At 44.3% G+C, this 24606-nt stretch overlaps 1 protein-coding gene across 5 annotated transcripts in view; it reads right to left on the bottom strand.

Moving 5' to 3' along the window:
• arhgap29a (Rho GTPase activating protein 29a) overlaps window positions 1–24606 on the bottom strand; it is a 39639-nt gene that overhangs the window by 2312 nt on the left and 12721 nt on the right. For 2 of the 5 annotated variants that reach the window (XM_028966513.1, XM_028966522.1), the window contains exons 3-21: window positions 17370–17513; window positions 13139–13235; window positions 12783–12855; window positions 12121–12181; window positions 11141–11287; window positions 10729–10793; window positions 10248–10358; window positions 10074–10154; window positions 9238–9408; window positions 8348–8485; window positions 7650–7840; window positions 4261–4433; window positions 2900–3028; window positions 1883–1981; window positions 1406–1569; window positions 1003–1191; window positions 769–906; window positions 446–678; window positions 35–350 (exon numbers count right to left, since the gene is read on the bottom strand). In XM_028966513.1, the coding sequence (XP_028822346.1) occupies window positions 35–350; window positions 446–678; window positions 769–906; window positions 1003–1191; window positions 1406–1569; window positions 1883–1981; window positions 2900–3028; window positions 4261–4433; window positions 7650–7840; window positions 8348–8485; window positions 9238–9408; window positions 10074–10154; window positions 10248–10358; window positions 10729–10793; window positions 11141–11287; window positions 12121–12181; window positions 12783–12855; window positions 13139–13235; window positions 17370–17513 (2720 nt within the window). Of the gene's footprint in view, window positions 1–34; window positions 351–445; window positions 679–768; window positions 907–1002; window positions 1192–1405; window positions 1570–1882; window positions 1982–2899; window positions 3029–4260; window positions 4434–7649; window positions 7841–8347; window positions 8486–9237; window positions 9409–10073; window positions 10155–10247; window positions 10359–10728; window positions 10794–11140; window positions 12072–12120; window positions 12182–12782; window positions 12856–13138; window positions 13236–14038; window positions 14265–14398; window positions 14645–17369; window positions 17514–24606 lie in introns of those variants that run through there. The other 3 variants (XM_028966531.1, XM_028966538.1, XM_028966539.1) reach the window with 3 other exon arrangements.

The raw sequence follows: 24606 nt of genomic DNA, 5'->3' as shown, positions 1-24606 counted from the left end.
CCAGATAGTCAGTTTAAACTGGACCGATAATTACCTCTTTGATGTCAACCAGAGACTTTGAGTGTCGACTAAGCTGCTGTTCCTTCTCATGAGGAGTGTAGCGAGACTTCACATGGAGGAGTGAGTTGTCTCTCACTGTGGGAGAGACCGGGAGGGGGCTGAGTGGTGTGTCGAAGATCATCTCATAGTGTCGGATCATGAGCTCCACGATCAGTGCCTGGTAAGGGTAGTCCACCAGTGAGGAGAGCGACACCTCAGCGTCTGCCTGCCGGGGTTTAATGAGCGTGGGGCCAAAGATGATGCCCAGATTGCTGGCGGTCATCTTGTTCTCCTCAACCTTTTCGGTTACTCTGAGTACGGAATTCAGAACAGTTATCAGAATGTAAAATATAAGGAAAGCGTCTAAGTATGTGTATGGTGAGAAAGAAAACAAAGACTGTCTCACCTGTGCAGATGCTGAATCAGGAACTGTAGTGTTTTGTAATGGGCCACGGGCAGCTGGCGCAGAAGGTCTCTTATCTTAAACAATATTCTGTTTAGCTCCACGCTGACCTGTGGATTCTGGCAGTTGGGGTTCCTGCGAGACGACTCTGCCTCGTCTATGATAATGCTCTGGCTCTCCTTGGCCAATCCGATGAAGTCATTATAGTAACGGAAGAGGATGAGGGGTTCTGGAAGCTAAACCCAAAGAGAAGATCCTTGAGTTAACTTCAATGCTAATAAAAAAAAAATGTGTAATTTACCACAGCATCTTCATTAAGGACCCACCTGTCGCAGGTACAGTTTGAGGACGTTGCTGATGTCATGGGGGTAAAGATCAGAGAGCTCCACCAGGTCCTTCCCATTTTCAAAGGCCTGGCACAGTTTCTCCACCCGAGATTTGGCACCATTCACCCTATAAATACCCTACGAGTTAAAAAAGGAAATTAAGGATCATTTCCCTATTAGCACTCACCACATGTCACAGCTACCCACAAATTTAAAAAGGAGCTTCTCTTCTACCTTCATGTTCAGTGCCCTGTTCTCAATCTCTGAGGTGCACTTTTTAATGATGAAAGGGATCCCGTCTGGGTTATTTTTGGCTGCCTGCACAAAGTCAATGCCAAACAGGTGCAGCTTGCCCTGAAGTTTCTTGTGACCGCACTGAATGGCCAGGGTCTCCAGACACTTTTTATGGCAAGCCAGCGAGCACTGAATAAAACAGATGGAAGACACTGGTCATATGAGGACATTACATAACGAACAACACAAAAAAAAAAAAAATCCAACACGCCTCAATCAAAAAAATTCTTTGGTCAGACAAATAAAAAGTCCCAAAGGAGGTTTCCTGCACATCGTGAATTATAGTGAATTGTAAAATCACAAAATGAGCCATAGTTCCACTTAATGGTATGTGTGCACTCACCTCCTCACACTCGGCACCATGAAACACCACCAGGCTGTCACACTCCCTGCACTTTGAGGGGGCGCGGAGCTTCCTCAGCTTGTGAGTCTGCGCCGCCTTGGACATCTGCGTGTTCCTGAACGGCCCAGGAGAGCTTGCCGTCTCGGTCACCATCTCACTCAGACCTGGTCGCCGCAGGGAAAGGCAGCAGACGGTCAGCTCAAGCGTAGACGATACTTTTCCGATGCAGACCAAAGAAACCAGTGCGATGTTTTGAGGCAATCTGTGCGTGCTAAGTCTCCGGAGCGGCTACAAATTACTGACTGAGGTGTAAGAGGTACCCTTGACAGCCAAGCACAGGCATTCTGCAAATTCTGCATTCTCAGCATTCCACATACTTACACAAAGTGTACACAACCACAACCACAGTGCGGAGGAAAGAGAGCTGAAAGAATGTTGCATCGCGGCCCAAGTTATTTTACACGCAGTAGATCTCACCATTGTCAGAAGGCGAAGGAGGCTCTCTCTCGTCCAGATCATCTGCAGAAGACATGGTGCCAGTGGAGGGGGTCCTGGGAAGCCTCCGCTTGAAATCACCTGAGTTGAAAAGAACCATAAATAATCCCTCCAGTGGAACGCTCCAGTGAATTGGCTCAACCATTCAAAAGATTCGGTCTCCAAAGAGCAGTGAGCCCAATGCGGCTCAGCCCAGTTTTAAACACTGTGGTATGTCAGGAGAAGGTGTGGCCAGGAGCAGCATAGATGCAAAGGATCATGGGCCTGGTTAGAAGACCACCTTTGGGCCATTGTGCGGGATTCGCACCTCCATCTTCTGATCAATCCACCTCTTAAGTACCTGAAGTGAGCTCAGGCTGACAGGCTCATCCTTCATATCCCTGACATTAAATTCTAATGGGTTCATTAAGTGGAACTGACGTGCAGCATAATGAAATCAGTGCAGGGAGTTTGATCAACCTGAAGTGTCTGTTAAATTCCTGAATAACGTGTTAAAAATAGCATTAACTGTGTTAAATGTCCTTGAATGTTTATTGGATCATTAGCACAGGAGAACATGTCTAGAATGGCGTTGAATGGTAAATGAATTAGAAATAAAACATAGTGTCTGCTCTCTATTTTCACTGTGCCATAGAACTTACAAATAGCGGTGACGCAAAACCACAATATAGAAAGGGGAAACCCGGTTTGCGCTACATAATAATATTATGTGCACCCCTTCTTTTTTTTAAATGTAGCGTGGTCTTTAAGGAAAGGTGGATATGTTCAATTCCCTTTTAGTTTCCTCACAGATGATATGGGAATGTTGGCACGAGGCCGAGAATTCTGTGTGTGTCACATCTCTCACGGCGAACACTGTCCTCACTCAACGTTCTTTGTTTTCACCACCAAGTGGTGAAAAACAGACGGCAGGAGGAGGAGGAAGGTGATGATGGCAGCAGCTGTTGGCAGATTATGCCCTCAGGGCACTTGGTAGGGCAAAGGAGGGATATTTGGTACCTGGGCTGGCCGTCGGAGAGTCCATGGATCGGGACTCGCTGCTGCCGCCGGCGCTCTCTGAGTCACTGCACATTCCTCCGCCCTGACTTCCCATTCCCCAGGCTCGGAACGGGCCCTGTATCTTCAGAGCTAAAGAGAATCAAGGAAAGATTTTCCTCATTGTCACAGTGCAATAAAAGTGTTCAAACTCTGTCTACCAGTCACATGTTAAAAACCACTTGCTCGTCTACGCCTACTTTTCACAGCAAATGCCCAGCCCTACAAATACTCAATGGAAACAGAGGATTCTCGTGGATTTTATAGTGTTTTTAAGCTCACAAAGCATTGTGCACTCATCTAAAGAGGGATACAATTCAATTATTCAACTAAAATGAGGAAAAATATTCTTGCAACCCTAATTGTTGCCTGGGGCCCCTCATCTTCACCAGCCATTCAGCCTATTCTCCACATAAAGTACCATCATCCTCTGGACACTGCCACTTCTCACTCTCTCCAACGGCCCGCTAATGTGCCCGTTTCATCTCAATGCAAAACAAGTTTATCAGGCCTTGAGTGGCCCAACCTCTGGGTTGGGAAGATTGGGATCTAAACTCATTAGCTCTGAGCTGGCCGGGAAGGAATCCCAGCATGTTCATTCCGGAGGGTAATTTGCTTAGGGTGTCTTGCAAACAAAAAAAAAAAGAGCAAAAATGTTAAATCCTCACTCAGTGATCACTGCAAAATACAGTAAAGCATCAAACTTAAATTGGAGGGAATGTGGTTAAGTGAGGAATTTAACTTTCTGGGATTATATTCTGGGATTACCCAGTGATTTTACAAAAAGATACAAAAAGATACAAAAAATATTAATTTAGCAGAATATTAATTTAGCTTTACAGCTGTCTACTTATATTTTAGGGCCTAGAGTGCTGTTGTTAGCGGCACAGAAAACAATATCCATTATTTGGTTGAAATCAGTAGCTCCTAGTTCAATACACTGGCAAATCATGGTAATCAAATCAGGGTTGGGGCAGTGGTGGCCTAGCGGGTAAGGAAACGGACCCGTAATCAGACGGTTGCTGGTTTGAATTCCGAACCGCCATGGTAGGTGCCACGGACCCACACACAGCTCCCCAGGTGCCTTTCATGGCTGCCCACTGCTCACCAAGGGTGATGGGTTAAATACAGACAACATTTTTGTTGTGTGTACAGTGCTGTAATTCACAATGACAATCACTTCACTTTTTAATTTTAATTTTTTCTAATCGTTAGGCGATGTCTCCAATATCGTTGTTAATTTGAATTTTATTTGTTACCTGTTTAAAAATAGTTTTTAATGGGTTTAGGCTAGTGAGGCAACAGCCCTGATGATGTCAGCATACCTTGTATGTCAGTGCTGCTGTTGGAACGCCTCTCTGAGATCTTTGCTGGCCGCGAGTTGATCGGACTGTCCACCTCATCCATGCTCATGAAGTCTCCTGATGTGACAGAGGTCTGAGACAGGTTCCCATGGGAGGAGTGACTGCTGCTGATCGACCGTTTGTTAAAGGCCAGCCTGGAAGTGAAAGATCACCTCTCAAATATTACTCCAACATTGCAAGTCTTTGTTATATTGCAGCCATATGCATCTTTTTTCCTCATTAATGTACACACAGCACACCATATTGACAGAAAAACACAGAATTGTTGACATTTTTGCAGGTCATTGTCTTGTTGGAAGGTAAAACTTTGGCCCGGTCTGAGGTCCTGAGGACCCTGGAGAAGGTTTTCATCCAGGATATCCATATACGTAGCCCCATTAATCTTTCCCACGCTTGCAACCAGTCGTCCTGTCCCTACATTTACATTTACAGCATTTACAAGACGCTCTTATCCAGAGCGACTTACAATCAGTTGTTACAGGGACAGTCCCCCTGGAGCAACTTAGGGTTAAGTGTCTTGCTCAGGGACACAATGGTAGTAAGTGGGATTTGAACCTCGGTCTTCTGGTTCATAGGCGAGTGTGTTACCTTCTAGGCTACTACCACCCCTACAGCATGATGCTGCCACCACCATGCTTCACTATTGGTACTGTATTAGGCAGGTGAGGAGCAGTGCCTGTTTTTCTCCACACTTAGAATTAAGGCCAGTTCATCAGACCAGACGATTTTATTTCTCACCATCTTGGAATCCTTCAGGTTTTTTTTTTTAGAAAACTCCATGCGGGCTTTCATGCGTCTTGCACTGAGCAGAGGCTTCTGTCAGGCCACTCTTCCATAAAGCCCTGACTGTTGGAGGGCTGCAGTGATGGTTCCTACAACTTTCTCCCATCTCCTGACTGCATCTCTGGAGCTCAGCCACAGTGATCTTTGGTTTCTTCTTTACCTCTCTGACCAAGGCTCTTCTCCCACAAAAGCTTAGTTTGGCCGGATGGTCAGCTCTAGGAAGGGTTCTGGTCATCCCAAACGTCTACCATTAAAGGATCATGGAGGCCACTGTGCTCTTAGGAACCTTAAGTGCAGCAGAAATGTTTTGTAACCTTGGCCAGATCTGTGCCTTGTCACAGTGAGCTCTTCAGGCAGTTCCTTTGACCTCATGATTCTCATATGCTCTGACATGCATTGTGAGCTGTAAGGTCTTATAGAGACAGGGGTGTGGCTTTACTAATCAAGTCCAATCAGTATAATCAAACACAAATGAAGGTATAGAACCATCTCAAGGATGATAAGAAGAAATGGACAGAACCTGAGTTAAATATATAAGTGTCACAGCAAAGGGTCTGAATACTTAGGACCATGTGATATTTCATTTCTTTGTTAATAAATCAGCAAAAATGTAAACAATTCTGTGTTTCTGTCAATATGGGGTGCTGTGTGTACATTAATGAGTAAAAAAGAACTTTAGCAAATGGCTGCAATATAACAAAAGCAAAAAAATGAAGGGGGTCTGAATACTTTTCCACTGTAATTATTGTCCTCCCCAAGAACATTACGTGCATTTCTTAAATGCTTGACAGTGTAAAAAGAATACCAAGACTTGGGCCTAGAAGCAAAACGCACCACTTCGCCTGAAACACTTAACAACTCTGTGCGGCTCAGTGTGTTTGCACTCAGACACACATCACAGTCATGTGCTTCTGATTGCTTCATGTTCTGCTTTTTCGTTTTGCTCCCACTGCTGCCATTCTGAGTACTGATTTCTTTTGATCAGCAGACAGGATTTAGGAGGAGAAGGAAGCAAGTCCACAACAAAAGCCTCTCACGTCCACACGAGCGCATGCCCCACACGTCATCTCGTATTTAACAAGGCCACAGACACAAAGGGGCTCCAAGCTGTTTTTGTTAGAAGCACAATTTTACAAATATGATCTTGGAGTAAGCACTTGGGAGGGAGGCACGTAGCAACTTTTTCTAGTTGTTTTGTTGTGGTTTGAAGAAAAAAAAAAAAAAGGGCGTGGATGGGTCATAGTGAAAACAGGAGCTCTCTCTCTCACTTTCTTCCCATCCCCCCATCTGCCATCTCTCTCGTCCCCTCGCTACTCTGACTCGCAGCAATTTCCTCAGGAAGGCCTGGGGGCGGCCACTCGATTGTGTTACACTCACCCCTGCCCAATTCCTCGCTCTCTGTTCAACACAACCTCAATCTCTCCTCACCCCGTTTCCCCGAGCCACCCACAATTCTCACCAATGCATGACTGCATTCTGATTTACTTCTACATAACAATTCTTTTTCTTGGAATTCCCTCTCCCTCTCTGTCCTGTGACTCAGCCATTCTCTTACTCTGTCACCCACATCATAATCACAATACTTGGTAGTTTTGCACACTGAGTGAGCACTTTGCGGGGCAGTGGTGGCCTAGCGGTTAAGGAAGCGGCCCCATAATCAGAAGGTTGCCGGTTCGAATCCTGATCTGCCAAGGTCTCACTGAGATGTCACTGAGCAAAGCAGCGTCCCCACACACTGATCCCCAGGTGCCTGACATGGCTGCCCACTGCTCACCAAGGGTGATGGGTTAAAAGCAGAGGACACATTTCGTTGTGTGTACCATGTGGCCTAACGGTTAAGGAAGCGGTCCCATAATCAGAAGGTTGCCTGTTCGAATCCCGATCCGCCAAGGTGCCACTGAGGTGCCACTGAGCAAAGCACCGTCCCCACACATTGCTCCCCGGGCGCCTGTTATGGCTGTCCACTGCTCACTCAGGGTGATGGGTTAAATGCAGAGGACAAATTGCACCGTGTGCTGTGCTGCTGTGTATCACAAGTGACAATCACTTCACACTTTACACGCTGTGCTGCAGTGTACCACAATGACAATCACGTTCCTTTCACTTTCACTTCATTTTACCACCATTCACCAATGTAAACTTTAACTTTCCAATAACGCATCCACTGTGAACACATGCTGCACTATTTTCTGGTAGTAGCCTAGTGGGTAACACACATGAAACAGAAGACCCAGGTTCAAACCCCACTTAACCCTGAGTGTCTTCCTCAGGGGGACTGTTCCTGTAACTACTGTCCCTCTGGTTAAGGGTGTCTGATAAATGCTGTAAATCTAATAGGTCTATACCTATGATTGTACAAGAGTTTGAGTTTGATTTTCTTCAGCTATACATTAACTGATGCATGTTCTAAATGACAAGTTAAAGTGGGAACCAGAAATTAGTTTATTCCTCTCAATGCTCTGTAGCCTGAACCTAGTCTTTATTATTAATTACAACAAAAACTTTATAATCCATATATTGTATCTGTATGTGTACAATTTGCTATACTGTGTGACATGTGCCCTCACCCTGAGCTCTGCATGGTGGCAGCATCAAAAGAGAAAGACTCCTGTTGGCTCTGGTCGGCCGAAAGGCTCCTGACGAAGTCAGTGTAACACAGGCCCGGCTCATATAGCTTGGCGCTCTCACACAGGGACTGGTAGTTCACAGGCAGAGATACCACCTGGGCCTGCTGCATCTGGAACCAGTTCACTGTCACCTGACAAAGACATTCAGAACGACGATGCATTTAGCCATTATAGCTACTGTGACAATTACAACAAACATTGTTCTATGTTTCTAAATTATGGTTCTACTTCATTTAAAAAGTAATGCACATCATGCTATGTTGGTAAATTGTGCTTTTACCACATTTTAATTCTCTCATAATGCTTTTAGTTCATTTTAGATATGAAATAAACCACAGAAGAATAACCCACATCAGAAGAATTACATTTTGGGGGAATTAATTACTAATAATTTGGGTTTCCTTTTTATTATAACACTACGCTGTGTTTTCTTTAGATATAGTGTACATTCAATTGTGGTAAGTAATGGTAAATATTACTATGGTTACCAGATAATCACAATTCTCATATTTGTCATGATATTTAGTGATATTGGGCCACATCACTCCATATAAATATTGAAATCTCACTTTAATAAACAAGTAATGCACAAATGAGTGTACACTTGAGTCTGTTCGTATTTGCTTGTCATAACTTACAGCTTTCAGTGTGAGGTCACACTGGAACACAAGCTCCCGGATCTGCGTCAAAATCTCCTTCTTGGCATTGGCCAGGTCCACCCTCTTCACCCCAACATCGGCGACGCAGGCCTTGCAGTGGTCCTTCGCCTCCTCCGCCTGAAAACAGCCCCCAGTCAGCAGATGCAGCAACAAATCTGACTGCGCAACCAGGTGAAACAAGCGCTGCCACTAGTTCCTCTTCGGTGTGCGGCGACTTCCCATTTCCACAACGACTGTCGGCGCATCATGCTGATTTAGCCCCGTTTACAAAGGCGGGGTGGTGTTTATGCTCGTGTATTTATGCCTGAAGCAGTGGCAAGTTATGTTATTCACACAACTCCACACTCTCTCTCTCCCTCTATCTCGCTGTACACAGAGCTGCAGTGCCAAACCTCAGAGTGCACACACTGAAAACACTCCTGGCTATTCCCGTCTGAGCAATATGCGGCCAGGATCTTGGCCAGAAAGACGTAGTTTTTTATCCGACCTCAGGCTTAAGACCACATGGACCTGTGGATCAGTGTCATGCTCAGGGACACAATAGTAGTAAGTGGGGTTTGAACCTGTGACTCTGTGGTTTGCTGGTTAAGGCTACTACCAAATAGTTTGACAAAGTTAAGTATCACAAACTTTACTGTTGGTAAAGCAACAGTTCACCTGAACAGGGACTTGAACCCTGGACCCTCAGATTGAAAGTCTGTTGCTCTACCGACTGAGCTATAATTAACTTCTAAATAAGCCTCGTTTATATCTTTTCCCTGATGTTTTAAGATGATTTCTTTTCTTTTTGGGAAACAGTTGTGGTTCTACACGTGACAAACAGGAAGCTGTTAGTTAGTGTGGTGCGCTGCATATGTGTGCACGATGACCTTCTGTAGCGCCTCCTCCTCCAGACGTCGCCTCTTCTCCAGCTGCTTACTCCCTGCCCCACCCAGACTCTCCTCCTCCCCGCGACGGGTGGAGCCGCGAGCCTTCTCATACTCCTCCAGCCTCTGAGCCTGCAGAAGCCGGGCTTTCTTCAAAGCACTGTCCGCCTCGTGCTGAACCCACACAGGAAAACACACACAAATGGAGATCCACACAGATTTGCACCAGGCGCACTAACATGACCACAGATAAACATCCGCAAGCAAAATAAATCGCTAACACCCACAAAAACACACGTATTCACAAATGCTTGTTACACTCCCATCAGGTACTTCCTCTTTTCTCAGGAACCATGACTCTCTTGCTTTGGGACTCTTAGCAGGTCACACAATGTACTATGTGCAACATTAATACAGACACCACGGGCCACGCATGCTTACCCTGTCATACATAGAGGACACAGGCCCTCATCCAAGTGCACCACTGCATGCCACGCCTCCCATCACTGCATTTCCCACCCCCCTTCCTGCCGATGTTCACTCAGTTCCCCAAACCAGTTTCAGTCTTTCACATTGAGTAAAGAAGCCAAATTTATCCTTTTTGGGGACTTCTTTTTGCATCTTAAAATGTCTTTTCCTTTTTTCAGCTGTATGAAATGGTGCAGAAAGTTCCTGCAACCATGTCCACTGGTCACCCATTAACTTCACACCTCAGCGTTTCTGAAGTCTTGCATTACATGAACCACTGTCTGATGTACTCTGAGTATTTGGCCCTTTTTTATAGTTTTATACCATTTTACTACAGTAAATGTAGTACATGGGTACGCAGTGTCACCCACCATCTTCTTGAGTTCCCTCTGCCACTGCTCCTTCACCTCCTTCCTCAGTCTATCCAAATCGTTCTTTCTGGCCTGGAGGGGCTGAGGGACACAAAACAAATGGAAAGTCAACAGTGCTGCCGGCCTTCCTGTAAGTGCCTTATCGGGAGGATGAAAGTGTGAGCCGGGATGTACCTGTATGAATTTGTTGGCCTGAAGAGCGGCTGTTGTGTGCAAGATGACCTGGCTGTACTCAATGTCATTTTTAAACCCAGACATGTAGATTTCTCTGAACGGCATGTACTCCTGTAAGCAAAATGGCAAAAATAAGAGTCACACTTTAGCATTAAAAGCTTCTGTATGTTTTTTTGAATTACGCTGTGATGTAGGACCAGGCAATGTGACATTTTTGTGATCAAATTAATAATTTATTAATTTTAGCATTGTGTTATGTCATGGAATTAACATGTGGCTCATGCAGACACAGAACAAGATAGTTTTAATAATATCCATAAAGCAGGTTCAAAGTGCAGTGCAAAACTATACAAACAGCTATGAAGAATTTCTGCAATATCACAATACTCATAATATTCAACAGGATTACAATGTGAATATTATCACCATAATCATTTATTACAATGCTACATATTGCAACAGCTATTTAGTCCATCATCACCTGCTGACTGGCGAGTGCCTTTGCAGATTCTGCCATTTTGGCAAAACTTTTTGCACACTCGATATCTGCAGAGAAAAAAAAATGTATATGTAAATATGTATTGAGATGGTAAACGTGGATGTGACCAAGAAAAATCCTGTACTGTGTGACGTCTAAGCATAATACACGTTTTTCCTTTTTTGCTTCAACACACAGGCCAATGCGCCAATAAATACATAAACCATGCTAAGAATCGTTTACAGGGTATATCTGTCCTATTCTGAACCACCAGAATGATCCCAAGCTATGAGGACCTGCATTGGAGTGAGAAAGAGCCTCGTTGGCATGCTAATACCCACAATAATGCCCTGTGTCTTTTCCATTTAGGGAGGTAGTGACTCCCTAAATGGAAACGAGTGACTCCGGATCTTACCCAGGTTGATGCGTTTTTCCACCCAGCTGAGCAGGTCCTTGGTGTACTTGGACCAGGCTTTGGCGTAGAGCAGGGCCGACTCCACTCCACTATCGTTCTGGTGTAACGCCGCGTCCACTTCCTCCACCCGCGCCGGCGGAGACGGACCTGCCAGCACCGCGGACACACACCCAGAGACCCCCGTCAGAGTCACCCACAGCGGCCTGTGCATGGCTCCCTCCAGACATATATGTGTGTGTTTATTTCGCCGCTCGTGTGTATGTCATGGTATGCAAATGTGTGCCAACGTGTGAGAGACAGTGTGTGGGGATAAAAGCCTCTGCCGACCTTGATTGCTTTAATACAGACTGACACTAAGCAGCCCTGACAGGGGATTGCATATGACAGTTCTGTGACGAGATATTAGAACCAGGCTGGGTAAAGACCATTTCCATACTCAAACCCGGATAATGCCCTCTGTCTACGGCGGACTGGACAGACCCCTTCTGGACATCTGTTAGTTAGGGTGTTTAAGGTCCTCTGAGATCGTGTTGTAATACTCATGTTACATTTAATAACTGAATAGCAGGCTTGTGTATTACTGAATAGTTCTGAATGAAATAGCTCACACATTAAATACTTGACTGAATTGATTACAATGCTGTTGTACATGAGACTGAGTATTATTCTAACTCAAGTGTTCAAAAAGGTACTAAATTGCAGTTTATTTGAAAAATTACTTACCACTGTTAGTATGTTTGTTGTCCTACAAGATGAAAAACTATGTTCGGCTTCTGTGGGAGATCCATCTCTAGATAAGAGATTCAGCTGTTTCCTGCAGCTACTTACTAAACAATGCTATTTGGACTGAGCGATGGTTTGAGTTTTGGGACTGATTTCTTTAGGTGTTGTCTTATGCAATTTGTACAATATTTTCAGGGTTAAAATGTGTGGTTAAAAGAGCAGAGCTGAGTTGGGGTGAACTACAGTGTGAGTCATACCTGGAGGATCATCCTTGTCTGGACCGGATCCTCCTGACTCCACTGAGAGGTTTTCGAAAGACTGGAAAGAGCAGGAAAACAGACGTAGGTGAGGAACAGGACAGACAGGAAAAGGGCGCCTGCGACAGATAAACTCACGTCCCCTGGTGACCTGTACAGTGCAGGCCGGTGCAGCACACTGCACACTAACTGATCGTTCACTTCCATTGGATATTTCTGGATCTCGACACAAACAGGAAGGAGTCTCTGTCTCGCTCTCCAAAACAGCACAGCTATTCCTCATGGGCGGAGGTGGAAAAGTTCATGTTCAGCATTCAGCAACACTGCCGGGGTTGTTTTGCACCAGCTGATATATTTCCATATTCCATACTTGCTAATTGAAGTGTGCTGCTAAATAAAAGAGACTGGGAAAGTGCTGTATGCTCCACAATAAGTGATGCTTTCTCTTGTGCTTTAATCCTTTCTTACACATCAAACTCCTATATGTACTTCCATTAGACCTACATATAGTAGCCCATGTGCACGGCATCTTCTACATCTGCTGATTGGAGGGTCTCTGGTGGTGTACTACTGTCTACCTACCATTAAACGTTCCCAAAGCCAACATCCTAAATCATTGTCATTGCTGAGTAGATGGTGATCCAATAAACACATGCTCTTACCCTGCTTTTTCGACTCTGGGGAAGCCCCAACACTGATCCATTCTCTACATCTCCCATAAGGAAGTCAGACACTCTGAAAGGGGAAGAGCGGTAGAGAGACACAGAGAGAGAGAGAGAGAGAGAGAGAGAGAGAGAGAGAGAGATGACAATTGTGCTTGAGGAAACTTTACAAGCTCCTGATCTCATTCCTGGCCTTCACCCAGCTCGATTAAAAACAGCAGGCTTGCTGTATGGGCACATGCTGGGCCCAAAACACAAGAGTTTCTGTTGGAACACGTCTGTTAATAAACAACATGAGAGGTTGTGAAATGAGCACAATTTCCTCCTTCTGCAATTTCAGGGGTGTTAGCACTTACACATTGCCAAACGTAAACGCCAAAGTATCTATTGAAGTGTAGATCTCACTGAAGAGCTTCTGTTTGTTTTCTTCATTAACTTCCTTGAAGTTCACACCTACCAAATATATGAAAGAATGTTAGGGTGTGAGGTGTGAAACCCAATCGCAACACAACACAAAACTCTCGCTCTTATAATGTAAAATGATGTATAACAGCAAAAACATCCAAGACAATGACCATGTCTCATATTAACTTTTGTGCAATTTTTAAAAAAATCTAAATCAGCTTCATCATTATGTTGCACTACACACAAAATCAATAGCTTTTGCTTTGGATTTTCCATACTGAAAATATATCAAACCCTAGGTGTTAAATGCTAGAATCGTGGCTACCATTTAACTGCACTGTATGAAAATCTGTAGATTAATTTGACTTCCAAAAAACTTCCACTGATTTTTAAGCGTGTATATTCCAAGTAAAGGTGACGCAGTAAAAAGTAAATCCTGTCCAATGACAGCAGGCTAAAGTAATGGCTCCGCCAGTTATCGGCTAAAACCAGCATTTCCTGTCATGAGACGTAATAGTGAAAATTAAAAAAAAAACATTTGTAAAAAAAAAAAAAAAGAAGGACCATTGTAAATAAGCTATAATCAGCGCCCACAATAAACTTCCTGCCAAAGTCGGAGGAGGGAAAATAAACGAGCGCGGCGCGGGGCCCGAAGCACGGAGACAGCAAAATCCGCTGACGCCATTCCCCCTTCCAGCACTCCGACATCCTTAGCCCTTCCTCTCCTCCAGCACACACACGCGATGGCACACATGCGATCAAATGCGGCAGGAATTTCTAGAGATCTGGAGTCCATCAACGTTACAAGGGAAATGCACAGCCTCCCCACCTACATTCTGCACATTTCTCACCATCTGGTCTCCTCGAGAGCTAAATCCATAACTCGGTCCGTGAAGCAGCCGTTGAAGTCCGTTTAGCCGAGGGCAGAAATACGCTGTTCGAGCCTTCGGTGCTCAGTGGACAGATTTGAGAACGTCCACACACCCCTCAACGTTCTGCTTTTAATTACGACGTTCTGCACACATGCAGCTTTTTCGCGCTCACGCTCTCTCTAGACAGGAAATAGGTATGCAAGAGTTGGGAGCCCTGCGTCTATGTTATGAAGCCTACACTTGCGCTGAGGGCTTCCTGGTACTGTTAGAAAACAACCGTATGAGGTACCTCCTCAGATCGATGTCTCTAAAGACACAAGCACCAAAGGAAGAACTTACCCACAACCAGACTTCCCATCCAGTGACAGAGATGGCCAACACCGAGCAGGGCTACCAAGGGTACCAAGGGTTCCTAGAGATGCCCACAATGAGCCAAGCTGTCCTCCTCCGGTATCACTGGGGTCTTTCAGAAATCCCCTTAAACCAGTTCTTCAATCAAGGACACAAGGGGTTCACTCAGATCCAACTGCTGTGGTGTACTAGGTTTTCGAGGGATCCTTGGAGTCGAACCTGACCACTAATGTCAGCGAAAGCCCGATGTGTCTGTGGCTGTCACGTCTCCCAGCACCGCCTACCCTCCATCCCCCTCCAACAGGACATCCTGAAGCTCACGAGAACACAATGGTAGCCCCTCTCCAACCCCTCACAATCCAAATGTGGAAATGACATCACCAAGCAAAAATGTCATTGTTCCTCTCTCTCGGTCTCACTCACACAACCATTGACTCTCTTTCTGATTAGCAAAGAGAAATGAACCTGTAAACTAATCCATCTCCAATATTAGAAGTATTATATGGTAGAAAAAATATGTTGAATCATCCTCTACTGGAGGCATGGAGACCATTCTTCTAAAAGATTTTCCATCATTTTAGTGTCCAAAATCTTCCAGAAGTGTTCACTTGGGTTGAGATCTGATTCATGGATGTCATATCATGGGATTTATACAATCTTTATATTCATCTGCCATTCGATGACGTTCATGTCCGATGAGTGGTGTTGTCGTCACTTTGGTAGAGGTCACACCCATCAGGACAGACGTGTATCATCAGTTGATGCAAACCTGACATGCTAAAAGCACCCCCAGTACCGCAACTGGTTTATTTAGGCGGTCCATCTTTATCCATATTCAGTGTGAAGGGACAGTCAGCACATCAGGCACCAGTGGAAACCCTTTAGGGCGTTTAAATGATCACGTTCTAAACCTTCTCAGTCTGTTCAGGTCACTGTGTTCCTAGTTCCAATTCTCCACTTGGGAACTGAAGGCTTTGAGGAACGTGGCTTGTTTGTCTAAAGCCAAAATTAGGTTGTGAATTGCTGGGAATTGATGAAGCAAAAGGAACGGTGGCCACATGGAAAACACACACTCGGATTCCAGTGAGTGCACATGCACAGAGTTCCTGAGGAAAATAAGTGGCTCAAATTCAAGAATACATACGCTCGGATTATTTCTCCAGTCTGAGGAGTCGGAACGCTGAAATGATGGAGGGATAGCGTGGGAGAGGCATGTAAATATCAGCACACACTTTTCCTAGGGGACCCGTGCTTCGCAGGATGGTGGGACTGTGCGGCCTGGCCCTCCAAACCCGAGCCAGCCCAAACATCTAGCCTAAGACCTTCCCTCTACATCCAGGAAGGTTCGCCCTGCATCCCACTGTGCTGATCCTTGGTTCATACAGCAAGGCTCTTATATCCCACAGATAGAGAATGAAAAATATATTTATAAAAATTCTGACCTGTTTTACATGCAATCAGCACTCCAGTGCTCTCATTCTGTCTCTCTCTCATATGGGGAGCAAAAAAAATCACATCACACCCACAGATGAGGATAACTGTGGATGTCAGTGGAAATTCAAATTGTTTCATATTAATGGCTTCTACATATGCAGTTCAAATGCAGTAATGTTCAAACTTTGTGGTTTGTTCTTCAGCTATGCATCATGATTGCAGGTCCCCTTTATTGTTATAGACAACACATTGATACATTATCTCGTATCAAGGGATTCTCTGCAATTCTCATGATTTAAATAAAAACAATATGAATACAACAAATTAATATTTGCACTGGTGGGAAGAGATATCACTGAGGACACATATTTCTTCATGTACTACAGTACTTTCTTTCAGTCAGACTTCATTCATACAGACAAAAGAAGTATACTGTATGTCTGCCTTGAGTTCTGATCCTCCGAGACTAGTGTAGTCATCAGTGCAAACCAACCCTCATTTGAACTGCCCATTGACTTTCAACACGTTTGTGTGTGGGCCCCCTACTGGAGAATTAAAACAAGTGCATGTCCCTAATAAAGTCAAGTTGACTTGAAAAATTACTTGTGGCTAAAATCACAAAGGGTTCATGTAGGAGGCATCTGTTGCTTTGCTGTAGGTTTATTTTGGGATACATAAACAAACAAAGTCAAAGTTAGATTTACTGTAAGGACATGTAATGATTTATATCGTAAAATATATCGTAAAATTCTTAAACCATACATCCACACTCTCTTTGGCACAATATCATGCTTGTTGTTCTTGCATGCATTGAAAATCATGTGTGTCGCATTTTTTGACCGCATCTCATCAATGTAAACTGAGCGGCACGTCAGGTTTTACGTTATGTCTGTCATGTTTGTCTAGTGATGATGCACAGTTGGCAAGTTGGTACAATGTCTTTGGTTCCTCTCTTTTGAAAATATATAGACATCCTACAGGCCCTAACAAATACCAGCATGTGTACACACACACACATATACACACACTCCACCTTCTGTACGCACAGAGCTCTTCATTAACCAAAAGCGCACCTACTACTCATACGGCAAATGGGATTCCTCATTTTAGCCTTTCCTCAGCAGAGCACAAAGCAAACACTGTACAGTCCTCTGGCATCCACACACACACACACACACACAGCTACGAGCGCTCACAGCCTGACACATGCTCCTTCACACACGGCACCACCCAAATCATCCTGTAGCACGGAACCTGTGCAACAGCTGCCAGAATTTGCATCCTATGGTGGCCACAGATCCTCACGCAGTCTAAATTTGCCTGTTGTCAGCTGAAGAGTGTGCAAGTGGCGTAACAGCCTGAGAAAACAGGTATGAGTCAGATATCGGTGGGGCAAAAGGTTGTTGTTTAGTCCCACAGGAAAGCAGGGCGGCTGGGAACAGGAAGCCCAGGAGGCTGATACCATGCAGGTGTTTAAACATGGGTCTCCCGTGTAATGACAGCAGAGGCATGAAGAAGCACTCACCTTTGACCTTCGCGATGACCGTTCCAGCGGCGCTCAGGATGTCGACAGAGTTGAGCGTCTGGTGTTTGCCGATCACCGCCTTCAAAACGCGCAGGAGCTCACCTAGACGTTCGTGAACCACTTGGTGTCGGCAGTCTTGGTTCTCTGCAGAAACCACACACACACACACACACACATGGAGCGAGGTAAAGGTAAATGACATCAAGTCTTAGTCATTCACATACAGTCAGGCCATTACTCTTGACCCCCCCACTGACCCATTACGACATTCAGGCAGGACTTTCGGCCAATTAACATGAGCTGGTTAAAACTGCACCAGCAGAAAGACGTCCCCGCGACATGACTAACAAAAGCCCAGAGCAATCAAATATCTAAAACAGTGGGGTCAAGCAATGAATGGCTCTGTGGCATGTGAGGGTTGCCTTAGTCATGAAAATGACCATTACCAAGCATTAGTCATAAAACGCCCCTAGCGAAAGCTGGTACAATCAGCAGAGAGAAAGTCCATCAGCGATACGGTCCCCGGGCTAGTGACTAATGCACACTGAGTGTAAACATGCCGAGAGAGTGATGTCAGAGTCAACCTGTCCCGCAGAAACACACTCCAGATGCTAACAGACCCTCCGTGGTATCTCAGATCAGCCTTCTCCCACAAGGAAAAAGGGATGACAGAGGGTGCAAAAAAGACACATGAAAGTCAAAGGGATAGACATACAGGACCGTGGGGTTGCTCAGAGACCAGATACTGTGAGAACATATAAAAAAAATTACATTTCATATGCCATAAAAGTATGTAAAAAGGAATGTAATACCTTCAGAATACACATTTTAAATGAATATTTTTACATTTCCATCAGATTAGCACTGATCATTTGCAATCTGGGACAATGTAGGAAACAAAACAGCTATATGGAAAAGATATGGTAATTGCCTTATAGTCTTACGATACCTCGCTTCATGATATTGATATAGTGTATTGACAGAGTATAACATATATGGCCATTCTTTCAAAAATGCTGCAATTTGTTAACAAATTCATTTATTTTATTCAGAATTCATTTATGAAATAACATACTGTATTGTGATATCATTGTTATCATGTAATATCAATAAAGTATCATATCAATGGATTGCCATGCATAGGGCTTGTGTTGCTTTCGTACACGCTAGAGAGATGTACAGTGTCCATCCAAGCTCTGCTCCTGCCACCAAAGCCGCGTTTGTGCTGACGGCCGCCGCCGGATTACCCTCCGCATGGAAAAGGGGATCAGAGAGACTTTAGTCGTTTCCACCTCTTTTTTCATTTTTTTGGACCTCTTCTTTAGCGTGACAAAAGGAGTCTGCACAGCCTGCAGTGGAACGAATGCAGCTGTGGATGAGGTAACCATGGTAACCGTAGCTGCACACTGCCCTAGCCCAAATGAAGTACATTTTGGCCAGTACAGTGACCACTTCATGAAACACAGAGTGGTACAGACAGACCGTGACTCCTACCGTGAGTCGGGCCTCTGCCAGGCACCAGCTGCAAACATTCCCCTGTCACATCACCAACAAGCCACTTCTCCCGCCAACTTCCCACTCATCTCTTCCCATCAACCCCTCGCCAGCAGACGGCATGCAGGACCCCGGGAGCTGCAGGCTGCTCGGTGCCAGCGTTTAACCATTTGTCTTCATTACGCTTCGTGCCCAACTGTGTTGTGTGCAGACAGCCTCTTGCTCTTTTATGAAAACGCCTGTGTGAGTTTTTGTTTCCAGCCATCGGGTCCCATGGCGATGCCCTGCATGTCAGGAAGAGGCTGGTGCTGAGAAGCAGATATGCTCATGCCGGGCCCAATTACACACACAGCACCGTCGCCGCCCACGGGACATGGCAGGGGGGACTTCCTACCAAATCCCAAATCACATCACACTTCAATTACATTGAAATTAAGACACAGCTAGAACCTAAAAAACACAAGCATGCAGTTTAAAGATACGACACTGGTCTCTGTGGTCACCAAATTTAATGAAACATACAAAAAATGACATGAGGGTTAATAGAGAGAAAGGTATTCCAAATTATGACAATCCCAGTGTTGTATAGTTGTAACGCCATGGTAGTGTGAAGAAATAGTCAGCTCCGTCAGCTCTGAACACAGGGTGTGAATGGGGCAATGGTGAGGCCATGACACTCTGACGTAATCGTGTCACAGACGTTTCTTTAAGACCCAGTGGAAAGGTGCTAACTTGGGGGAAATTATGCTTTGATGTGCTTTAGTTCACTTTAGTTGGATGTCAATCAGATATGCTCAATTCTCACAGGCAAAATATGTTTTTATACTTTGATCAGCTTCCTTGTGACTCCAGAAGTTCTTCTTGCTTACTTTTCCCTATAATGCAGCCGTGGTGAAAACTCCCATTGGTCTATATGCGTGGAATTTTTGTGAATAGGTCATTGGAAGGCCACACTGAAGCAGAGATTCCAAGTGAGGCCCTTAGGGGCCCTCATTAGGGCATTTCAAGACCAAATAAGGATATGGGGCACCTTTAAGACCCACAATCACAGCATTTGGGAAAAGACCATTAAACAAATGTATGGACTTCCAAAATAACAGTGCAATACTTGATACAGTGCTGAAATAGTGCCATCTTGGTTTGAGGAAAAAGGCACATCAAGCCTTTGCATTTGATTAAGCATCACCCTGAGCTACACTGTCAGAATCATACAGAGGAGCCCATTAACTGTAGGAGCATTCTTCGCTTGCAAAACGTCCGCGCTGTGATGCAACAGCAGTCGCACATTCACTGTCACCATCCAGGCGTAGCACAGACGCCTGTACAAAGAGCCCGGCCAGCTTTCATCTCATACTAATCTGTAAATTCAACAGTGTTCGAATCAAGTCGATTATATGTGAATAAAACCTCTTAAATGACAGTGTCAACAAAGCAACACAAAGCCTGGAGCCAAATCCTCAAAGACCTTGTCTACAGTGAAATAGCATTCTTAAATGAAAAAAAAGGACAAAAAACGCTTTGCTGAATGAAAGAAGAACCCATCAGGACCTCGATTCCTTACGCATGAGGTAGAACAGAACACGTCTGGTCTGGAGATGGGAGGCAAGGGAATCTGCAGGGATGCATCCAGCTCAGAATGACTTACGCATTACTAATCCAACCGGACAGAACGGGCTGCTTCCTGTCTAGTTTCAACATTTTCTCTTGTAGAGCATTTGTCCCCAGGCATGCAAAGACACAGGGGAAAGAAACCAATGGGTCAGAGTTCAGTTACCAGCCAGGCTGAAGCACCAGGCCCTTAATTGGCTGTGAAGTCAAATTAGAAACCTTCTCCGAAAGACATTACACTTTGAATGACAATAAGAGGCACATAAAGAACAGGCCCATCCCAGCACACACAATCCCATTCACGCTCCCTGAAACACAGGCTGGGGTGGGGATTCAAATGTGGAGGCCTGAATCTGCCACAGACGACTGAATGGCCACGAGACCGAGGGTCTCCCAGGGTCTTCCTCATTCCCAGCAGAGTGAACGGCATGCCCATTTGAGCCATCTTCAAAAAAAAAAAAAAATCCCATCTAATTAGCACAACACAACACTGCATCCTGAGCCTCAGCAGGACACAGGGTGAGGTTCTGGGAGTCGTGGGTTAACCTCATGGCTCCTTGTTTGAGTGAGAGACAATGGGCTGAAGCTGTTTCCCACCAGGAGCCGTGAGCTGCACACACCTCCGCAGCACGGCTCGGTGAAGCAGTAGCACCAACTCCAATGGGATGCCCTTGTATTTAACCAGGAGAAGGCTTTTCAGCTGAGGAGAAAGCAAAAGATGGCAAAAGGCCTTTCTGCTTCGTTCCCTGGAGGTCATTTGCAAACACTGGAGTCTGTCTTCGCCCGTTCCTTGCAGCACCGAGCATTTATGAAACAATAAATCACAGCATTTGCTTTTCAACCTCAGAAAGGGGGTTCGAAAGAGAAGATGGCGGGAACAGCGGTGATGCTACAGACTTCCCTGAGGCTTTTTATGCCTCTTTCTTTGCTGCAGTGGGTTGTGTTTGGTAAAGAAGAGGCTCTCACGTGGCTCTCTGGGACTGTGGGGATAGGCCTTGATGGTCAGGCCCTCATGTTTGTGCTTGAGATATGATAATTAAGAGTCTTTACATAAGACTCTTAAATATAATAGACTCTAACCCTAATAAGAATCTTATCTAATGGGGCATGGAGGGCTGTGTGGACTTTACTCTCTGCAAACGTAGTCAAGATTGATATTGTTTAGTACTCAGTATTTAGTAGTCAGACTGTGTTACATTATAATTGAAACAATATAAAAAAAGATAGACTTCCTAAAACTTTATGTAAAAACTTCATAGTTCGAAATGAAGAACACAGAAAGATTTCGTTTATAACTGTTGGTCTATGTGTTCCACTGATTCAGAGAAAAAAAACAACGGTGGTTTTGTGACATAAGGGAAATAGGTTTGAGCTTGAAAAGAAATAAAGTCCTAGAAAGAAACCAGAAACCCAATCCAAATACCTACATGTTCCCACCCAGTCAGTCACACATACACTTAGGGCAAAAACACACTAAATGAGCTGAAAGATGATATGACTTTGCAACATTCCTGCCCTAAGTGACCCTGGCTCTGCTCAATCATGCATTGAAAATCATGGGAACAATATATTATTAATGCTTCACAACATCTGAGTGGACAAAAGCAGGCATCACAGCGCAAAGTTGTTGTGTGAAGAGATTAAATATGTCACAACCGGACCTGCTGGCCAGATAAAAAGAACCCCACACTCAGTTATAAGGGGAGTTAAAATGTGTTAGTGAAAAAGTAATTAAACTGTGTTCTGTTATACATTGTAATATCACTTTTTTATTTTTACATATTAAGTATACTGGCAAAGTCTTTTGGTACCATTGTTTCCAAACACTTTAATATAAAAAAAGATTGCAGACACTGTAGTACTGAAGGGAAGATTTCACAGTACAGCTTTGTGTTTAAGTGATGACACAAGGAGGTGATCTGAGCTGTACTGAGCCACACACAGAGAGAGCAGAGGATCACCACCAACGTAATGACCGATTAAAAAAAAAAATCCACTGTGATCCACTGTTACAGACGTCGAAGCATTAAATACCATTCTGATGCAGACTGAGAGGAATGAGGTTTTCATGCTATGAAAACAGAACATGATGAAAATGTATTCCATTCTTATTTTATACTGGATGTACAGTGTCCAGCAATGGGGTGGTACCCCACCCAGACTACCCGCCCTGCACCCAGTGTCCTGGGATGGGCTCAGACAGCCATAAAACTTGATTAGGATTAAGTGCTTATGGATAGTGAGGTAAGTGTATCCTGAATGGCCACATGATTTTCAAATAAACATTTCATAATCCCTGTATAATTTCATTATTCCTTCTTAAGTAACGAATTTGAGGTGTCGGCATTTGTCATAATTATCCAAATTCCAAAGCAGACACACTGAAGTATGTTTTGAGTAAATTGTGGTTTTAGTTGTTGAACAAGCTACTGGAATTCACCAGGGTGGGTCAAATACACTTTCTTATCTGTCAACTCTTCACCACTAATGTTACCGGAACTTTCCAAATGTTCCAATTTTCTATAGCGTAGTATTGTTTCTTTGCAAAGACAAAAATGTCTGCCTTATGTGCAGACCACATCCAGCCAGTATTTCCAACGCATATGTTTGACAAAACATATGCGTCTCATTTTCAATCAGCCAAAATACACCCATGTTACACCTCTTCTTACCTCCCTCCACTGGCTCCCGGTAGCTGCTCGCATTGAGTTCAAATCCTTGATGCTTGCCTACAGGGCTGTAAATGGAACTGCGCCCTCCTACATCAACATACTACTACCTAGATACACTCCTGCACGCTCTCTCAGATCGGCAAACGAAAGGAGACTAAAAATTCCTTCTTCACGGGGTCTCCGATTCCAATCATGTCTGTTCTCCGTTGTTGTCCCTGGCTGGTGGAACAACCTGCCCTCCTCCACACGACTAGCCGAGACTATCACCACTTTTAAGAAGAAGGTGAAAACCCTCTTATTCCAAAAATATTACAGACAAATCTAACACATACACACGCACATGCGTACACATTGAACAAACAAATACAAAATGTATAAATACATTATAATTTTTCTTAGTCTAGCACCCAACAATCTCCGAGCATGCTCTTCACTGACAAGTCTAAGCTCTTAGTTTGTAAACTCGATATTCTATAGAAATCGAACGAGAATTGCTGGTGTCTTCCTATTGTAAGTCGCTTTGGATAAAAGCGTCTGCTAAATAAAGTAAAGTAAAGTAAAGTAAAGTAAAATAAAAAAAAAGTTATTCTGTCCTGTAGGTGTTACCATAGAACTTTATAGACCTTTCAACTGAAAATAATTACACAAAGTCCTCTGAACTTGTGTCACTGCTAATGCTAATTAACTGCTTATGAATTGTAAATTAACTACAAAGGAAAGGTGTAATTTTCTTCATATACGTGTCTCCAAATATACATCAAAAAGCACATCAAAGAAGTTCAACAGACATGCCTTTAGCCAGCGTCTCCAACCACAACAGTAAAAAACCAGGAGCAGTGCATAACCAGCAGCCAAAAGGCATCAGAGAATAAGGGGTAATTTAAAACTCCTAGCATTGTGCAGGCTTCCCCCAGAGCACCATGAACTATGAATGGGTGTGCTGGCCTTGCCAAATAAATAAAATTAACCTTTATGGTCCACATTTTAAAGGGCAACCCCCACAAAAAAAAAAAAAAAAAAAAATCACAGCACTTGACCTTTAACACTTTGACTAGAAGGCTGGCAAGGTGGATGGTCCAGTGGTCCGGCAGTCCAAAAAGAGAGCCCCACCCTGTGATTTATTCCCCCCTCGGGCTTGGTGGGTTGCTCCCAGGATTAGCAGATTACATGGCCCTGAGTAAAGAGGGGGACCGCTGCCGGCCCTGTCGCCTGCTGCTTCACCTTTCAACTGCTCTTTCCCATGACTGCACACAAAAGGCCACCGTTTTATGGAGACTCCTGACTAGTCACACGTACGTGTGCGCACACACACACAGACACACACTCACATGGTTAGTCACAATGCTCTCAACCCAGACATATAGGCACATTTTGAATGCATGCACGCACACACACACTTGTAATGTATATGCATGTATATTTGTCATTTAATGATATCTACAAAAAATGGAATTGTAATGTAA

The sequence above is a fragment of the Denticeps clupeoides genome, chromosome 2, assembly GCF_900700375.1.
Source record: "Denticeps clupeoides chromosome 2, fDenClu1.1, whole genome shotgun sequence".
Classification (NCBI taxonomy): Eukaryota; Metazoa; Chordata; class Actinopteri; order Clupeiformes; family Denticipitidae; genus Denticeps; species Denticeps clupeoides.
The sequence above is the reverse complement of the archived record's forward strand: the minus strand, read 5'-3'. Positions and strand labels throughout refer to the sequence as shown.